Genomic DNA, 17,892 nt, shown 5'->3' on the forward strand with positions numbered 1-17,892 from the left:
ACGAAATCGCAATGTTAGCGTTGCAACAGTCAGGAGAAGACTTTGTTCCTCTGGACTATCTTCTCGGGTAATGGCTACAGGACCGCCACTTCGCCGGGCGCATCAAGTTGCACGACTAGCTTTTGCTCGATAATACGCCCATTAGGAAATTATCGATTGGAGCAGTTTTATCCTCAGATGAATCCCGTTTCTGCGTAACTGGATCCAATGGACGTGTAAGAGTTTGGAGGAGAACCAGTGAACGATTTTCACGAGCTTGCATTGCTCCAAGAATGCCATTTGGTGGAGGCTAGGTCATGACTTGGGGAGGTATATCTTCCGACTTCCGCACAGAATTACCCTTTATCGAAAATGGGTCCTTACATGCCCGAAGCTACATTATGGAGATTCTGGAAGAACATGTTATGGTCACCATGGCAGGGCCTTTAGAAGACGCCGTTTTTATGCAGGACAACACGCGACCACACGTTGCCAGGATCAGTATGCAATACTTGGACGAGGTTACCTTGGCCAGCTAGATCTCCGGACTTGAAACCCATCGAACGTCTTTGGGACGATTTGTAAAAACGTATTCAAACCCATACACCTCCTAATAACGCACAGGAGCTTAAGGATATGTTAGTGAGAGAGTGGAATAACATACCACAACATGTAATCCTGAGAAAAATTGAGAGTATGCCCTGTCGTCTGCAAGTGGTTATTAGAGCAAGGGGAGGCAATACACGATATTAGTCATTGAAATTTCACTGATGTTTTACCACATTCTGTATTATACATTTTTTTTCGTATGTCTGTTTTATCAACAATTTGGTTTGTTTTCTACTTTTTCAATAAAAACAATACAAAACTGTTTTTTTCTTTCAAAACAAACATTGATGACAAATAAAAAATATATTAGCCTAAAAAAAGGTTATTACTGCACTAGAGGCAAAAATATTCAAGAAGAAAATTTCAAGGTGACCCGGATTTTATGATCGCGAGTGTATATAAAACTATAAATATACTACTAAATATATTATATATATATATATATATATATATATATATATATATATACATATATATATATATATATATATATATATATTATATATATATATATATATATATATATATATATATATACATATATATATATATTATATATATATATATATATATATATATATATATATATATATATATATATACAGATTGAACGAATTTAAAACGGAACATACGAAATCAATGTATTTCGGCTCAACTCCGCTCTAGGTGGTTGGCCAACAAAAGGTTGTCAAATAATTATATTATAAAAATCCAATACTTCAGCGGGCTACTGGATTCGGAACTCATTCAAGAACAAGTCAAAACTCCACCCAAATAGGTTGCCTAGAATCACTGAAAAACTAGACTTAAAAAGCAGTTATTATGCTGTCAATCCACTTATCGCTTCCTTATAGTCCAAGAGATAGGGCCGAATTTATAATGTTAACTATTAAATATTTTTGGTATAACAAATAGTAATTTTACTTATTTTTTATTACAATAAAAAGGTTTTTAAATTTACATTGCATAAATAATGATTGTTCAGATATAAGAAAAATTTGATTTATTATTACATTAATAATCAAATACAAAATATATTATTTCTATTTATCAATAGGTAAAATTCAAATTGTAGAATTCCTTTAACATTTTATAAATAATTATTAATAAAAATCAATTTAATAGTGGAATTATCAATTTTTTAAGTTTTGAAATTTACTTTGTAGATATTTTCAATATTTTTTTGACGTGACAACGTCTTAAATTAGGTTGTGGCTCGGAGTCATTCATGAAAAAGTGTAACGCCCGCTCACGTCTGTTACAGTGAGTCACCGAACGAGAGAGAGGCCCGCCGGACCGGCGAATACCTTGCGTCTCTCTCCCACTCAAACATGATCGGTCCGCTGCGCGCGCAGCACTAGAGAATTAGGCGCGTTGAATCGGTGCGTGCTTCCGTGCTTGTGTCTCTGTCTTTCTCGAGCGTTCTTGGCGTTCAAGACACATTACAGCAGAAACACTTCATTTCATTTCATATTTCTCCTATCATCGTCCTATCCTCAACAAAATCACTCAAATAGAAATTAGTTAAGTTTAAGTTTACATGTACAATGTTTTAGTAAACAAAATATATTTCTATAGTTAAAATTTGTGCAATTCTTATTTTCATTCAATTCCTTGTTCCTATTGTGCAATTTAATAATATTCATATCAATAAATATTCTACCGAGAAAAAGACGTTGTCACGTAAAATCTTCGCCCGTAAAACCGACTTTACAGGCAACCGATTTTTTTTTAACTTTCAAGTTGATTGAATTTTTTTTCATTAGTTAATTATAATTTTACAAATTCTGTTTGGACATTAATTTTGCATCATTATTATTTTAAAATATTAAAATAATAATGATGCGCGTTCATTTAGATCAGTAATTCTAGACGCATGCGCTAAATGTAATAAGTATCAAGATGCTTTTATTCAACTTCGATTTGACTGACTTCGATTGTAATGAAGTTTTTGAAACCTTAGTCACTTATATGGAACAGGACTGACGAGAACAATTCCAAAAAGAAAAGTAAACGATGTCAGATTTTTACTATTTAACCGGCAGTATAAGTTGCATGATGTGAACGAGCCTTAAAAAAAAACTAAAAAATTTCGATGCTTCAAGCTTACCACCATGTCAAGATGAATTACACCAACATCTACTGCGAGCTCATTATATTTCAAATATTTGGACAAATGCTCATAAAAAAGTACCAACAGAATTGATTGTTGAAGAACATGGTTGGGAGTTTGAAGATGAAACATATAAATTCAAATGGTTTAGTGGACCTCAGATGCCAGAATCAGTTCGAGAAGTAGTGATTGAAAATGAAGCAGATAATGAATGTGATATTATTGAAAGTAAAAGTGACGAAGATTATGAATGTGATAACATCAATGAGAGTGAGAAAAATGACGAAGTTTTTCTAAATTTTTTTTTTCTTATCGGAAAAATCGTTTGAAAATTTTTGGAAAAAAATCATGGTATAACTTACAGAAAATTGAAAGGATTCTACAAATTAGATTTTACCTCAAAAAATTACGAAAATTTTCATTTTTTGGAAAATTTTGAGGAAAACTCTACTTGACGCTTCTCAGAATAGTAACAGCAGTGAGCATACAAATTTTCAAATCAATCGGTATAAAAATATCATAATAAAATCAGTTTGAAAATTGTTACCGAGACCTAAAATGCGCAGGCAAGTGGTACATTTGACCCCGTTTTGTGGCTCTCTGTACCAATCCAGCTGTCCGCCCTTTTGGATTTAGAGTTTTTAGGGGCTAAATAATAAGCCATGAAAATGGCGGACATATTACTTATCGTTAATTTTTCCCCAAAAAATTGCAACTTCACCCCTGTCCGCCACCCCTTATGTATCCACTCTCGCGTCCGCCCTTTGGGATTTCGTCTAGTTATACCAAGATCTTACTCTGGGCAAATTTTCAGCCATATTATCGATCGTTAATTTTTCCGAAAAAAATTTCAACTTCATCCCTGTATAGCCACCCCCTGTACCACGAGGGACGTCCGCCTGTAAGGCAAAGTCTTAACCCAGATACAATGAATATATTCCAATAGAGAAATGCCATATTACTGATCAGTTCAAAATTTCGGCTCTATCTCTCCGACTATTAGGCAAACTCCTCTTTCCTTTAAAGGAGACAGATAGTTGAACGATATTTTATACAATGTCTATCACCGGGTATGTATTTATTTTTGTCCAAGTTTTATATTGGTCCACTATTTCAAATGCAGTTCAAACAGACATATATTAAATTGTATGTTCCGTTTTAAATTGGTTCAATCTGTATATATATATATATATATATATATATATATATATATATATATATATATATATATATACAAACAACACAGTTTATTAGGGTTGCAGTCAGAAAATTGGCCGGGATGTTAATGAAACACTCTTATGACTTTTCGTCTAGCTTTCGGAATCCTTTTGTTCCTTTTTCAAGACTCTCGACTCTCTAAATAATCTCAACGACTAGTAAGTTGCACTGAAGATTTGTGATATTTTATAAATATTTACACTTTTTTCTTATTATAGAGTCTTGAAAAAGGAACAAAACGATTCCGAAAGCTAGACGAAAAGTCATAAGAGTGTTTCATTAACATCCCGGCCAATTTTCTGACTGCAACCCTAATAAACTGTGTTGTTTGTTTATATTGACAGTCACTAATATCCAGTAATTCTTATATATATATATATATATATATATATATATATATATATATATATATATATATATATATATATGTTCGGATAAATTTCCGCGGTCAGGTAAATGAAAATTACTAAGTTCTCGTGAAGAACCGAGTTGAGAATTTAACACTCGCCGTTTCAGTACCCGTTCGAGATCGGGGTCTCAATCGTGACGTACCAGTATCGTGTTCTATAAAATACAAGAACCGTCAAACGGCACTGTGGTCTCAATCTGCCTACTCCTCAGTGTCGACTGACGACTGTGTGTACCTGTGTAACCTGAGTTACCCTGTGTAGCTGCTTTTATACTCTCAGTATGTGGGGGGGTCGCTGGTTCCCGTCGTTATGTTACTGGCAGTCGTTTAGCGTCATCGGGCGTGTTTAAGCTGTTAAAGCGTTTTTCATTTTTGATGGCTTCACGAATGATTCTCGACTTGGGGCGGAAAAGAGCGGATGGGAGCGATGGTTTTTGCTTTTTCAAAATCTATTTTGTGGCTTGTCTGACTATGATGTTGGGCTAGGGCTAAAGTAGTATCGGAATGTTTGACAGATATAGAATGTTCGTAAATACGATTATGGATTCGTTTGTCTGTCCTATGTATGTACATGGGCAACTGTAACAGGATATCTCTTAGGCACCATGGTCTTTTTGGGGATTTGGTCTTTTACGAATCTGGCTTGGGATTGGGCAACTTGGAGTTAGTAAAGAAAAGTTTTGATTTTTAGAGGGTTAAGAGTTCTACTGATCTTGTCAGTGACACCTTTAATAAAAGGTAGAAAGATTTTGGGTTGATCAGGCGGCAAGGAATCTTTTTGGGTGAAATGGGGTTTAGATGTTTTTGAATTTTTTGAAAAAATAAATTTTATTGTATCTAAATAATTTTGATTCACAACTTTGCTTGCAAAATTAAAATTCGCATAGAAAAATTGTTATAATATAGCCCCTTTATTTCTTAATGTTTTAAGGAATTTTAATATGCATGTACATTTAGGAAGTCTTAAGAAAAGGGATCAAATTTAATAAACATTAATAATAAATATATATTTATTTCTCTTAAATAAAAAGATGATGTTCACATACCTCTATTCTGTCTACTTCACAATATTCCTAACTTTTAACAACATATTTTTATATATAAAATTGATAAAACCATATAATCTAAAATTGTATATACCTCCAATTTAGCAACACATAGACTGCTTGGAATTGTTGTTTGGTTGAACACTTTCATGTATCCTTAAAGCAGTTGTTTGCATAGGTAGGAAATGCTTCTGGTTTTTCAGTTTATGAGCTAGTGTTAGGAAAATAGCTTCCACATTATCACATTGGGAATCTAGGCGGGCAGATGTTTCAAATAACTATAAATAAAAATAATTCATTAGAGAAATTTGGAAATATATATATATATATATATATATATATATATATATATATATATATATATATATATATATATATATATATATATATATATATATATATATATATATATATAAATGAGCAATATTTTTTTATTTTTCGACCACTTTTGTAGGGGTTAGGGGGTCCGCGGATATTAACCAAAACTATTTTGATTAGCCCTTTAGGTCCCTCGTGGCCTAAGATATACCCCTCGAAAAGGCCAAAAATAGCCCTTTTGTAACGGGATTTAATTAAGCATCAGATCTAAGTAACCCAATTCAGTTTAAAATTTAAAATCCTTTAATAATATTAATAATTACTTATTGTGTAACTGGAACACACGCTGACCTAGTGAAATTTGCAATGTAATCAAAAGCTTGTTTGATATGGTGTACAAATTAGTAAAACATTATTATATAAACAAACGCACTTGAGTTAAATAGCTATTATTATTAAGAATGAAGAATCAATAGAACGGTCGAACAAAGTGATGGTTGTCATCCGTCAACTGAGTACTATCTGTTATTGTACTAAGAGACTTTTTTTTTGTGGTATAATGATTGATTAAACAATTTAGAAAACCGCAAAAAAAGTTTTATTTTCTAAGCCAAGAACGAAAAGAAAACTTACTAAATTTTATGATTTTCAATTAGTTGTCAAAATTTAACCAAATAAGGAAAAAAATTATAGAAAGAAGTAAATTGAAGGATTTTTAAATACCTTCCAATCGAACATTGGTAAATTATAATCCAGTGGACCGATTTTAACTCACAATATCTCATTTTTTTTGTCACAATGTCGATTTTCTGATAAAATAATTTACAAAACCGCAAAAGATAAGTTTTATTTTATAGGTCAAGAAGAACGAAAAGAAAACTTACAAAATTTTACGATTCTCAATTCAAAGTCAATTTTAACCAAACGAGGAAAATAATTGTGACAGCCGGTAAGTTAAAGGATTAATACCTTCCAAACGAGCATTGGTAAATTAAAATCTATGTACAAGATTAAAAGATACAGCTATTTAAAAATAGTCAGTTTTTCAAAAATCGCATTTTTTATCATTTGTAAACTGATAGTACTTTTCCTGACGATTTCATATTACATAAAAATTTAGATGAATGTAGTTCTATATGTATACAACAATACCTACTTATCGAATTGCTTGGCCCAGACCTTTTACTATTTTTTTGACCGCCTGTGTCAACCACATGTGTAAGCCAACACATTAATGATTTCTCTCATCTGTTTGATTATTCTGCAATATTAAAACTCAACGAATTATTAAAATAGATAAAAAAAAATCTAAATTTTAAGCGTTTTAAGAAGCTTTTACTTGGTTTAAAACCAAAGTTATGACAGTTTTAATTTTAACTTTAATCTGAGGTATTAAATATGTGAATGCTTACTTTGCAAGTTTTTAGAAAGTGACGAAAATTTAGATCTTCACACATATAGAGGGCCTTAAAATACTCATCAATCTTTATTATATTGAAAAAAAGTTTAATCTATGCAATTTTTGGGCAAAAAGGGTTTATATTAATAGTGCTGACACACCAGAAATTCTTTTTTCCTTTTGTTTTTCATTTTAAGTGTATTTTCTCTGCAGAACGCCTGAAATAGTTTTTGACGTGACAACGTCTTAAATTAGGTTGTGGCTCGGAGTCACTCATGAAAAAGTGTAACGCCCGCTCACGTCTGTTACGATAAGTCACCGAACGAGAGAGAGGCCCGCCGGACCGGCGAATGCCTTGCGTCGCTCTCCCACTTAAACATGATCGGTCCGCTGCGCGCGCAGCACTAGAGAATTAGGCGCGTTGGAAATTAGTTAAGTTTAAGTTTACATGTACAATGTTTTAGTAAACAAAATATATTTCTATAGTTAAAATTTGTGCAATTCTTATTTTCATTCAATTCCTTGTTCCTATTGTGCAATTTAATAATATTCATATCAATAAATATTCTACCGAGAAAAAGACGTTGTCACGTAAAATCTTCGCCCGTAAAACCGACTTTACAGGCAACCGATTTTTTGTAAATATTTTTTAATATTTTACGAAACTAGCGGTATTATAAAGTGATATACTAAAATTTGGTAAAATTTCGTGGACCCCTCCCCCTGCAAAAGTGGTTGAAGTTGCTCATGTTATATTATATAATGTTTGAATATAAAATAAAATGTAGATAAAACCTTACTGGCATACTATACTGATCTGCAAATCTTTGAGCTACATGAGTAGTTACAGCTACCACACCATCACATTTATTACCAACTAAAATCTTGGGTACATCCTGTAAGCAATTATTATTGCACTCATCTATCCACTTCTTCAGGGAATCAAAAGAAGCGGAATTTGTTACATCATACACAAAGACAACTGCATGGGCATTTTTATAATAATGACGAACCATAGACATTCTGTATCTTTCCTGGCCTGCTGTATCCCATAATTGGAGCTAAAAACAAATTTGTCAATTTCTAGATCCATAAATGACTACATATAAAATCTGATGTCCACAAGATTTAATTCTACTTACATTTTTACTTTTATGTAAGTATAATCTAAAGTTACTGATCAGTTTTATATTAAAATTGCAAAATGGAACTTTTTAAACATTTACCAATTGTGCTATTTTGAGAAAAACGCAATTAACTTTAGTTTGCTGCGCCATTCATAATATTAATGATATCAAACTGTAATTTTGAATGAACTTAATTTGTGTATATACAATTTATGGGATAATCCACGGAAGCAATTAGTTTAAAGCTTACATGAGTTTTGATAGATAGGACGGTTTAGCTTAGGATTTTATTAAAAATCTCAGATAGGACACGATATTTTATAACGAACTTTTATTGCACTTATAACGAGACATTGTTTTACATATAAAAAAATTAACATAGCACTCTAATGTTGTAAAAAAACTTAAAATTCTCCATTTTCGTCCTCCTCAGATGCATAGCCTACCGGTAATTCTTCCCAAAAGTTTCTCCTGTTGGATGGAATTATAGCTGCAGGTTATTCAGCAAATTTTGCTTTCTCTCTTGACTAATTCCTCGGTTAGATGTTCGTGGAGGTGGAAGTGTCACACCAGTTTTAAATGTACCTGCAGTTAAAAAGTCAAATCTGCTGTGTCATACGAGTTTTTATATTTGAATGATTTCTTGCCTCTCGTAAAAAATTGCGAGCAAAATATTATTGAGATAGCAGCGTGGTGTTAACTTTTTTAATTTGTATTTTGAACTGAAATCTGTCCACTCATAGAAATGTCTATTCTCTAATGCTACAACATCGGCCTTGTTCAACACATTGAACAAAGTCATTAAAATGCCAAACAGTTTTGGCCCTCTTTAATGATTTTTCTACCTGGTGGTGAAAATGGTCCGCGGACATAAACGTGTGTCCGCACTCAAAATATTTTATGGTTCATTGTTTTAAGTTAACTTCTGTAGCATTTACTATATAGACAAAAAACCGGAACAAATACCAATTCTTGTTCTGTCCCAAGCAATTATCCAGCCAAATTGTTATTGATTCTTCCCTGTTTTTTAGGAAGAATGCGTAGAAAGTAGCAACTATATCTTCTTTTTTTCTTTAACATTAACATTATTTTTTACATAACCGCTTTAAAAATTCGTGATGAGTTTAAAGATTATTTTATATCTCCAAATAAGAGAGTAGAATTTCAAGAGCATGCCATTCAAACACATAATTTGTAAAAAAAAACAAATAAATTATTACAACCAAATTATTTATTATTTCTGTCTTCCATTACAGCCTGTTGAATATCTTCAAAAATTTTTCACAGTATTTTAAAAAATAATCAGTAGCATCTGGCTTGGGGTCCTCAGGTACTGCAGTTCTATTTTTATATGTGTCAAAATTTCGACCAATCATGTGCCGAATCACATACAGTTTCCGGTAAAAGAACTTGCATAGTGTCATACAGAGCACAAATGTACGTGCGAGAAACGATACAAGAAAACATAAATAACTTTCTATATCAGAAACGATATAAGAAATAATACAAGAAAATGCATAGTGTCATACAGCCTTTATGGATATCTTATGATGCACACTGGAAGCACTTTTCACGGCCAAGTTGTGCAAACGATATGTTGAGTTTTGCAATTTCCTGACGATAGAGCTCATAACTACCCTGACAATCAGGATTCTTTATTTTGTAGTCATTGTACATCATTGTATTTGAAATATCCGATGGTAAGTATAGACGATTGGGAGCATGCTCTCGACGATAATGAGATACGGTAGTTTGAAAAAACTTTTTATGTTTGACGATCAGTTGTTTGTCAATAAAATTCAAAGCTGGTCGGTGCCCTCGTTGGTCTTATTTGGGAACAACATTATTATTATCAGTTCCTCTAATATTTTTCTAAAATCGATCATTACTTTTGTCATAGCCTAACGTGGCAAGGAAAAAAGTTTTACATGATAGGGGTAAATAGATAATGGGTGATAGAATCTTTCTGTGGACATATGACTCAAGTACTGGATTAAAGTCAATTACTAACTGATTTATTTCAAAACAACGCACAGTTCTTACTGACATTTTACCTTTATATAGACATTATCAAATGGTTTGCAAGAGATAAGGGAACCTGGCAAAAAAAAACTTGAAAAGGTTGATACTCTACTATAGGGCTGTAGCACCTACTGCCATGATAATAATATACCTTATGAAACTATAGAAAGTCATGAGATTAATTTACTTACTGTAACATCTTCCCCATCTAAATTAATTGTTCTACTTCTAAAATCGACACCTACAGTAGCTTCACAAAGTTCTAAAAATTTTCCTTCGCAAAATCTATAAGTCAAAGTAGTCTTTCCAACACTCGAGTCTCCAATTACTATTATTTTAAAAATTTTACCCTGTTTTTGAATTTGAACATGGCTAACACTAGCAGCTTGTTGCAAACTATTTGATGGAACTTCTGCCATTTTTTTGTTTCGGAACACTATTTAATTTTACTCATATTATATTTCTTACCTTGTGGTGAGCTGTAATTAAAATATAGTCATTAATTATTCTAATCAATTTAAAAATAACTTTAATAGATAATATTTGCATTTTTTTATAATGAAACTTTAGTATTACTATTAAATAGAATATCGAATTACACTTAACATAACTGTTTTCGGTTTTGTTTTATCCTTAATACTAAATATTTTTGTTTCTAGGGTCCCACAATCTGTCAGTCTAATTAAATGAATTATTCAAACGAATCAAACGTCCTCAAAAACAAAAAAATGACAAGTAACGGGAGGTGTAATGTCATTTGTCAAAATTCAAAGAAATAGAACTTTGTACAGTCAATTTCTTCTTAAGTACAGTTCTTTTACGTCATTGGGTACAGTTTAGATAAATTTCTATTTTTGAAACGAAGCGTGCTTCTATACTGGCCTTGTAATACTTTTTTCTTTATAGTAAAATGATGAGACGAGCGTCACGGAACTGGCACCACGAGGAGAAGGCGTCACAAAATAGCGATTGTTAACATCGATTTATTATTCGACCAATTCGTTATAGTCATCATATATTTATTATAAGTAGGTTTAAGGACATTTTTAAAATTAATTTAAATTAAAAACGGCATGAAAAATAACTAACAAAATACATATAGTAAATGAAAAGTGAAAAATTTAGCTAATAGGTATCTATCAATGAAAGATTCGATTCGTAACGTCAAAATTTAAAAGTCATAAATGTCATCCAATTAATAACAATATTGAATCATCTGTTTAAATTTTTATGACACTTCTCGTTTTGAAATAATTTCATAGAAATATAGTTATTACGTTTAAACATCTTATTTAGTTTATATAATAATTAAATTTACTATCAACTGATATTTATTTATATTTTATTATTAATTTAATGACTTTGACAGGTCTGTCAGAAGTAAATAACGTATGCTTTGTTAATACGTTAGTAGGTGGCGTTAGGAACGGAAATAATATTTTATTGAAATATTTTAATATAATATAATTTGTTTAAAATGTAAATAAAACCCAGTTACCTTATTTAATTTTAAAAATATTTAAATTTTAATAATACAAAAACCATAGTATGAAGCTTCGCGCTAGTTTACTGTACCGCCCACTTTAGCATTTTTTTAGTTGATTGTTTAGCATATTATGTTATTATTTTGTATATATTAATATATATTACGTCTATGAGAGAGGCAGAATGATGAACCACAACAAAATATATTGCCGTCACTGCTGGTTGCTTGCATGTTCAGCCCATTTTATTATTACGTCTTTGGTTTATCTTCTACACCTATTTACCAATCAGAAATAAGCTTATTAATATACATTATATTCATTTCCCTCAAAATTTAACTTGCAGCCTTAGCTTAATAGGAATAATACTTTTATTACTATAGACGTTACGTTCTGTTTCAAATAGTAAGTAATGAGTTAGAAAAGGTCGGATATATCTAGAGTCATGACGATTGTCTAGAACATTCCAGAAGCAGTTCTATTTTATGTTGTTTTGTTGGTTACCTGATGATGTTCGTTGTCGAACGACAAAGACAGATATTTCCTTCTACATAAAGTCATTTCTAGAAAAACGTGAACTGAAGTGTGCCGGTGTGATTTCGCTGTTAAATAAGGGAGAAGTTCAAAATCGTGATCGAAAGAACCTTTTATTATATCAATACAATTTTATAAAATGGCTGCAATGTCTGTGATAGGTATCGATTTGGGAAATGAATCCTGTTATGTAGCGGTTGCAAAGGCTGGTGGAATCGAAACCATTGCAAATGACTACAGTTTAAGGGCTACTCCGTAAGTTTAGTTACACATTTCTTGTTAATCTGCATTCAATAAAATTTATCATTTAAATCATTAATTTGCTTTGACATTTCAAAACAACCTTGATTTGTAGAGAGTGATCTTGCTTTTGAGTATTACTACCAATTTTGGAAATATTACTCATATTTGTGGGCGAATTGCGGCCTATTATTTTTTTTATTTGTAGATCATGCGTTGCTTTTTCTGGAAAGAACCGCATATTGGGAGTTGCGGCCAAAAACCAGCAAGTCACCAATATGAAAAACACTGTATATGGGCTAAAAAGGCTGTTAGGTAGAAAGTTTAGGGATCCTCATGTTAAAAAAGAAATTCAATTTTTACCATATACAGTTGTAGAAGAAAAAAATGGGGGTATAGGAATTAAGGTAAGAATTTATATTTAATTTTATGTTGCTAATTATCTTTTCTGTTAATGTGAAGAAAATTTTACAACCATGACTAACTTTTAGACTGAAACATTTTATATTATTTGGTTAATAACATTCAAATGTAACAATATTTCTAAAGAAATATTTTAATTTTACTGCAGACATGTCATGTTTTGTTTAAATATTGATTTTGTTTCTTTTAATGATTTTTTATTATTCTTAAATATAAATTTATTATGTGTTGTTTGTTTGTTTATTATTACTAATGATTTAATATATTATACAAAAAGACATCCTATGTTATCATTTATCTTAGAAATAAAGAAACATGTAACATTTTATTGTGACCTTGACCTGATAATAAGGCCTATTTCCACTTTTAATTCTTGTTGTAAGTGATAATATAAGTTATTAATTTGAGTTCCATTAAAGAAAGAAAATGGACCCATTAATAATTAAAACTAATAATTTATAATTTGGTTTATATTCAATACAGAAAGAAAACATAATAGACAAAAAATAGGGGCAAAACATAATGGACAAATAGGGTATCATACCCGAATGGCATAAGTATACCAAATCTTTCTTTTTGGCAATTTGGTAATTCCCAGGGTTTGGTATATACATTTAATAAATTCAAATAAATCATCGGGTTAGTAAAGAAAAAATAATCCCCAACAGCAATCGGGGTTTAGTATGGTATTAAACTTTACATTTAATAGATTCCAAGAAATCAGATAGCTACCTAGAATAAATAGGTACCTAATAAAACGGCTTATCGCTAGCGGCAATTTAATCTTTCTGTCTCTGCACATGTTTCTGATAGCCACAATTCCTTCGCTTTGTAATGACAATGTCATAACAAGGTAGAAAAATTATTTGTAAAACTTTCAATATTTTTATTTAAATTCAAAACAAAAGGACTATAATAAAAATATGCAAATCAGGCTACCTTGAGTACAGTAATTAACAAAAGGATTGAAATTCACAACCTTAGTAAAAGTTGGGAATTACGGTGGGACAATATAATAAGACAATCACCCGGAAGGTTACATGCAGAATTTAATACATACAATTTGGGATTTAGTTTTTATAGAATAAGTTTTCTGAGAATAGATATTTTTAACCTGTCAGTATTGTTGATACATAAGTTTTAAGATAACGTAACTGTTTTTCCTTTCATAAGAAAAAATACTTTTTATCTGTAAATAATTAGTCTTAATTTATGTGTTTTTAATCCAATCTAATAAATAAATGGTCAAAAACGACATCGCACACATTTTATGGAAAATATAATGTCACACAAAGGACATAAAACTTACATGAATAGATTGGTCTCGTAAATCTTTATTTATTGTCTCAGCTGTTAATGGATTACGTAGACACGCTGTATATTAAAATTAAACACCACAGATACAGATATTAAAATAACAAATATCTTACTTTTTTCATGCCTTTCATTGCTTGTTATCGAAATCATTGCAATGTTCCGTGCAAAACTGTTGTAACTCTATTACATTAGAATTACAACAGTTTTGCACGGAACTTATGTACAAAAACGCAAAATAGTTAAACTGTTGTTGTTGTAATATTTAGCCGATTAAGCATTTGAAAGTTACTAAAGTTTTACAGGGGATAGATATGCATGTTTACAATCAAATTCCATGATTACTTCATTTTCATGAAATTTTGAGTTACTGCAGTCTTGCACTGAGGGTGCGGTATGTTAACTGTCAAAATGACATTGAATATTTCTCAGATAGTAAAAGCTAAATAAAATAAAGTGGAACAGCAGGGGCTACTGAAGACGCTGGGCTTCAAACTATGTTTTCTGTATTTTTAAAATTTAAATAATGTATCTCAAATCAAATAAAGTAATTTTATTATTTTTTTTTATATTTAAAACAAATTCAATAAATTATTATGTTTGCTCCTAATGCCACCTGTTAACATATTAACAAAGCACACCTTGTTTACTTATGACAAATCTGTTAAATTCAGACCAAATATTAATTATTTATTAATTAATTAAATATAATATAAATAAATATCCTTTCATATTAATCTTAATTACTATATAAACTAAATAATATGTTTAGAAATAATAAATGTATTTATATGAAATTATTTTAAAATGAGAATTATTATAAAAATTTAAATAGAATATTCAATATTGTTATTAATCGGATTACTTTTATTAAATTTTGACAATCGTTACGAATTGAATCTTTTATTGACAGATATTCTTTTAATTTTTTACTTCTCATAATGTCTGTATTTTGTTCAGTTACTTTTCATGCAGTTTTTAATTTAAACCTGCTTAGACTAAATATATGATGACTGTAAACAAATTGATGAAAGTAGTGAATCGAACTGCTATTATATGATGCTACCCATGACGACGCCATCTTGTAGTGCTAGTTTCTTGACGATCGCCTCAGCATTTTACTGTAGAGAAAAAAAAAGTAATACAGCCCCAGTATAAAAGCTTTGCTTCAAAAAATTTCCAATTTGTACAAAGCTACAAACAAATATTATCAGAAATAGTACGAGAATGAGGAAATTTAAAATATAATGATGTAAAAATAACTTAAGTCAAAGCAAATTGAAGCATAAAACAAAATGAAAAAGCGATATACGACTAGCTGCAAGCAATACAGAAAAAAAGAAGATGGAGTATCTTTATGAAAAAATAATGGTTAGAAAATGGAATGATCAAAATGGAGGCACTTAAATCCATAATAATGGACTTTATTATAAAAATATTTAAAACAAAACTAGAGAGAAATCATTGTTTCATAAATTATCAGGTAAAAACAATTGTATGACCAAATTCTTTAATAAGATATCATCTAGAGTTTTGTCCTTCTGTATGGTTTCCATCTTATATTTCCATATCAAAAATCGAGACAGTTTAACACAAGTTCTTGAAATATGTAGCATATAAACAGAGTATACCTTTCGAATTAAATCGAGAAAATTATGATCAAATTAAAACCCAACTTGCTATTTTCTCATTGTATGACCGACAATTAATTAAAGATTCAAAGATGCTTTATGGCGTAATTAAATCTATAGTTTTTTGTCATTCTGTACTTGAGCATGTTGGTCTGCATGTACCTCTCTGTAGAATACAATTAAACCAAACTTTTTATGTTTCTCTTCACAGAACCAACTATGTATATAATAATTTTTTATCTTGAGTACTAATATGGGTAAATATTCACCCAGATCTAGATTTTTTACACCAAAGGCTGAATTAATTTCTGGTCTCAGACATATGTTTATTTAACTGGCCGTTGAATCAGTAGTCATCATTTTGCTATGTAAAACTAAATTACATGATTAAATTTGTGATGTTTATATTGTTATTTTGTTTTGTCATATATTTAATTAGTATGCATATATGTTAAAAAAATTTTAGATAGGTATACTTGAAAATTTCTTTTAAATAAGTATATTGGAATATAACTAAATAAATAAATATGGAGATATGTAGATTCAGATTTCACCATACCTTAAACCCCACAAACCCATTAAAATTGATTTAAACCCCATATTGTTCATACAGAGAAATGGGGAGTATATATCATGTTATGTTCTGTTATAAAAATATAGCTACTGATGTAAGTGTGCTAAAGAATGTCTTGACAAGCTATAAATATTTATAGAAAAATTATAATCTACTGCAAATTTTAATGACCAAGGACATTTCACTTTATAATGCATTGTTTAAGCACATATTAAGAATAAAAGTAAATTTATAAATGAAATATTCTTTTGTGTCTATTTTTCTTTGTGTTTTCCCAATTTACTTTAGGTAAAATATGTACAATCAATGCAATCAAATCACTCTAAAACACCCCTGAGTGTATTAAGTTTCTGCTGTTATATATATATATATATATATATATATATATATATATATATATATATATATATATATATATATATATATATATATATATATATATATATTTTAAATGGCATAAAAGATAAAAAAAAAAGAAAGCAAAACTATAACAAATAAAACAAAAGTCAATATCAGTAATTAAATTAAAACATATGTACAGATAAAGTTGTAACAATTTTAATTTTAGTCAAGACAGGAGATATAAGATATCAAATAGGCTAGCTCCCCCAAAGCAAATGATATCAAGACCACACATAGGCACATGCTACCACAAATTGAGGCTTATTTTGATAACAGCATTTATTCATGATAATTAAATGTTTATTGCCTATAAATATATAAAGAGCAAAAAAACCATCACATAAAAAGGTATCTTAATATACATTTTTTAACATAGAGCTACTTTGTCCAGACACTGCATTACAATATTCATATTATTTCATTACACAAAAGAGTGAAATAGTGGCTGATTCAGTTTTTATTTTTTTAGTGTAGCCAAAGAATAATTTTATAATTTACAAAAGTTTATCATGTAATTTTTGTACTTAATATTTATTAATAATAACTGTTACAAACATTAATTTGCTTATCCCTATACATTTATAAATGTTATATTTTGTTCATTTATACATTTTTTATGCAGTCAGCAGGATATAATACTTATACACACCCTTACAATTTTACAAGTTTTTGTCTTTTATCTAAACTTTGCTATCTAACATTGTTTTTATCAAACAGCACTGTTTACTAAATGTTATGTCATAACTATTCAGGGTCATATTCTATAACAACCATTTGTGATATAATAATTTAACCATAGATTAAATGGGTTGATAAAAGAACTTCTTCAGGCTTATTTCCTTTATATTCTATAGCATTTATTGGAAATATTTCAAAGAATGCTAAATGTTTTTTTTTACAACTATGAGCTAAATGTTGAATTTATGTAGGATTAAACCAAAATTGATTGTAATAATAAATAAAATTTATAAATTAAGAAATTATGTTAACTGTAAATGTTTATCAATAATTTGTGGCATTGTGGCAACTGATTTGACAGATGACTTACTT

At 30.0% G+C, this 17,892-nt stretch overlaps 2 protein-coding genes across 6 annotated transcripts in view; one reads left to right on the forward strand and one right to left on the reverse strand.

Annotated features, from left to right (window-relative positions):
* Window positions 1–5,324: 5,324 nt before the first annotated feature.
* LOC140445747 (ras-related protein Rab-33B-like) lies at window positions 5,325–10,999 on the reverse strand. 4 transcript variants are annotated; one of them, XM_072538058.1, is made up of 4 exons: window positions 10,847–10,999; window positions 10,432–10,719; window positions 7,892–8,152; window positions 5,325–5,652 (listed from the first exon to the last, which is right to left on the reverse strand). In XM_072538058.1, the coding sequence occupies exons 2-4, from the start codon at window positions 10,657–10,659 to the stop codon at window positions 5,476–5,478; spliced, it is 666 nt and encodes a 221-aa protein (XP_072394159.1). In that variant the 5' UTR covers window positions 10,660–10,719; window positions 10,847–10,999; the 3' UTR covers window positions 5,325–5,475. The 4 variants fall into 4 exon arrangements, with proteins under 4 accessions (XP_072394159.1, XP_072394160.1, XP_072394161.1 ...); XM_072538059.1 differs by having other exon boundaries at window positions 10,840–10,970; XM_072538060.1 differs by having other exon boundaries at window positions 10,852–10,962.
* A 1,228-nt stretch (window positions 11,000–12,227) lies between these two features.
* Window positions 12,228–17,892, forward strand: part of Hsp110 (heat shock protein 70Cb) — a 54,130-nt gene continuing 48,465 nt past the window's right edge. Inside the window, exons 1-2 of one of the 2 annotated variants that reach the window (XM_072538062.1) lie at window positions 12,228–12,513; window positions 12,707–12,905. In XM_072538062.1, coding sequence (XP_072394163.1) covers window positions 12,398–12,513; window positions 12,707–12,905 — 315 coding nt within the window. In that variant the 5' untranslated portion in view covers window positions 12,228–12,397. The remainder of the gene's footprint in view (window positions 12,514–12,706; window positions 12,906–17,892) is intronic. The other variant, XM_072538063.1, reaches the window with a different exon arrangement.

The sequence above is a fragment of the Diabrotica undecimpunctata genome, chromosome 7 (genome assembly GCF_040954645.1).
Source record: "Diabrotica undecimpunctata isolate CICGRU chromosome 7, icDiaUnde3, whole genome shotgun sequence".
NCBI lineage: Eukaryota > Metazoa > Arthropoda > Insecta > Coleoptera > Chrysomelidae > Diabrotica > Diabrotica undecimpunctata.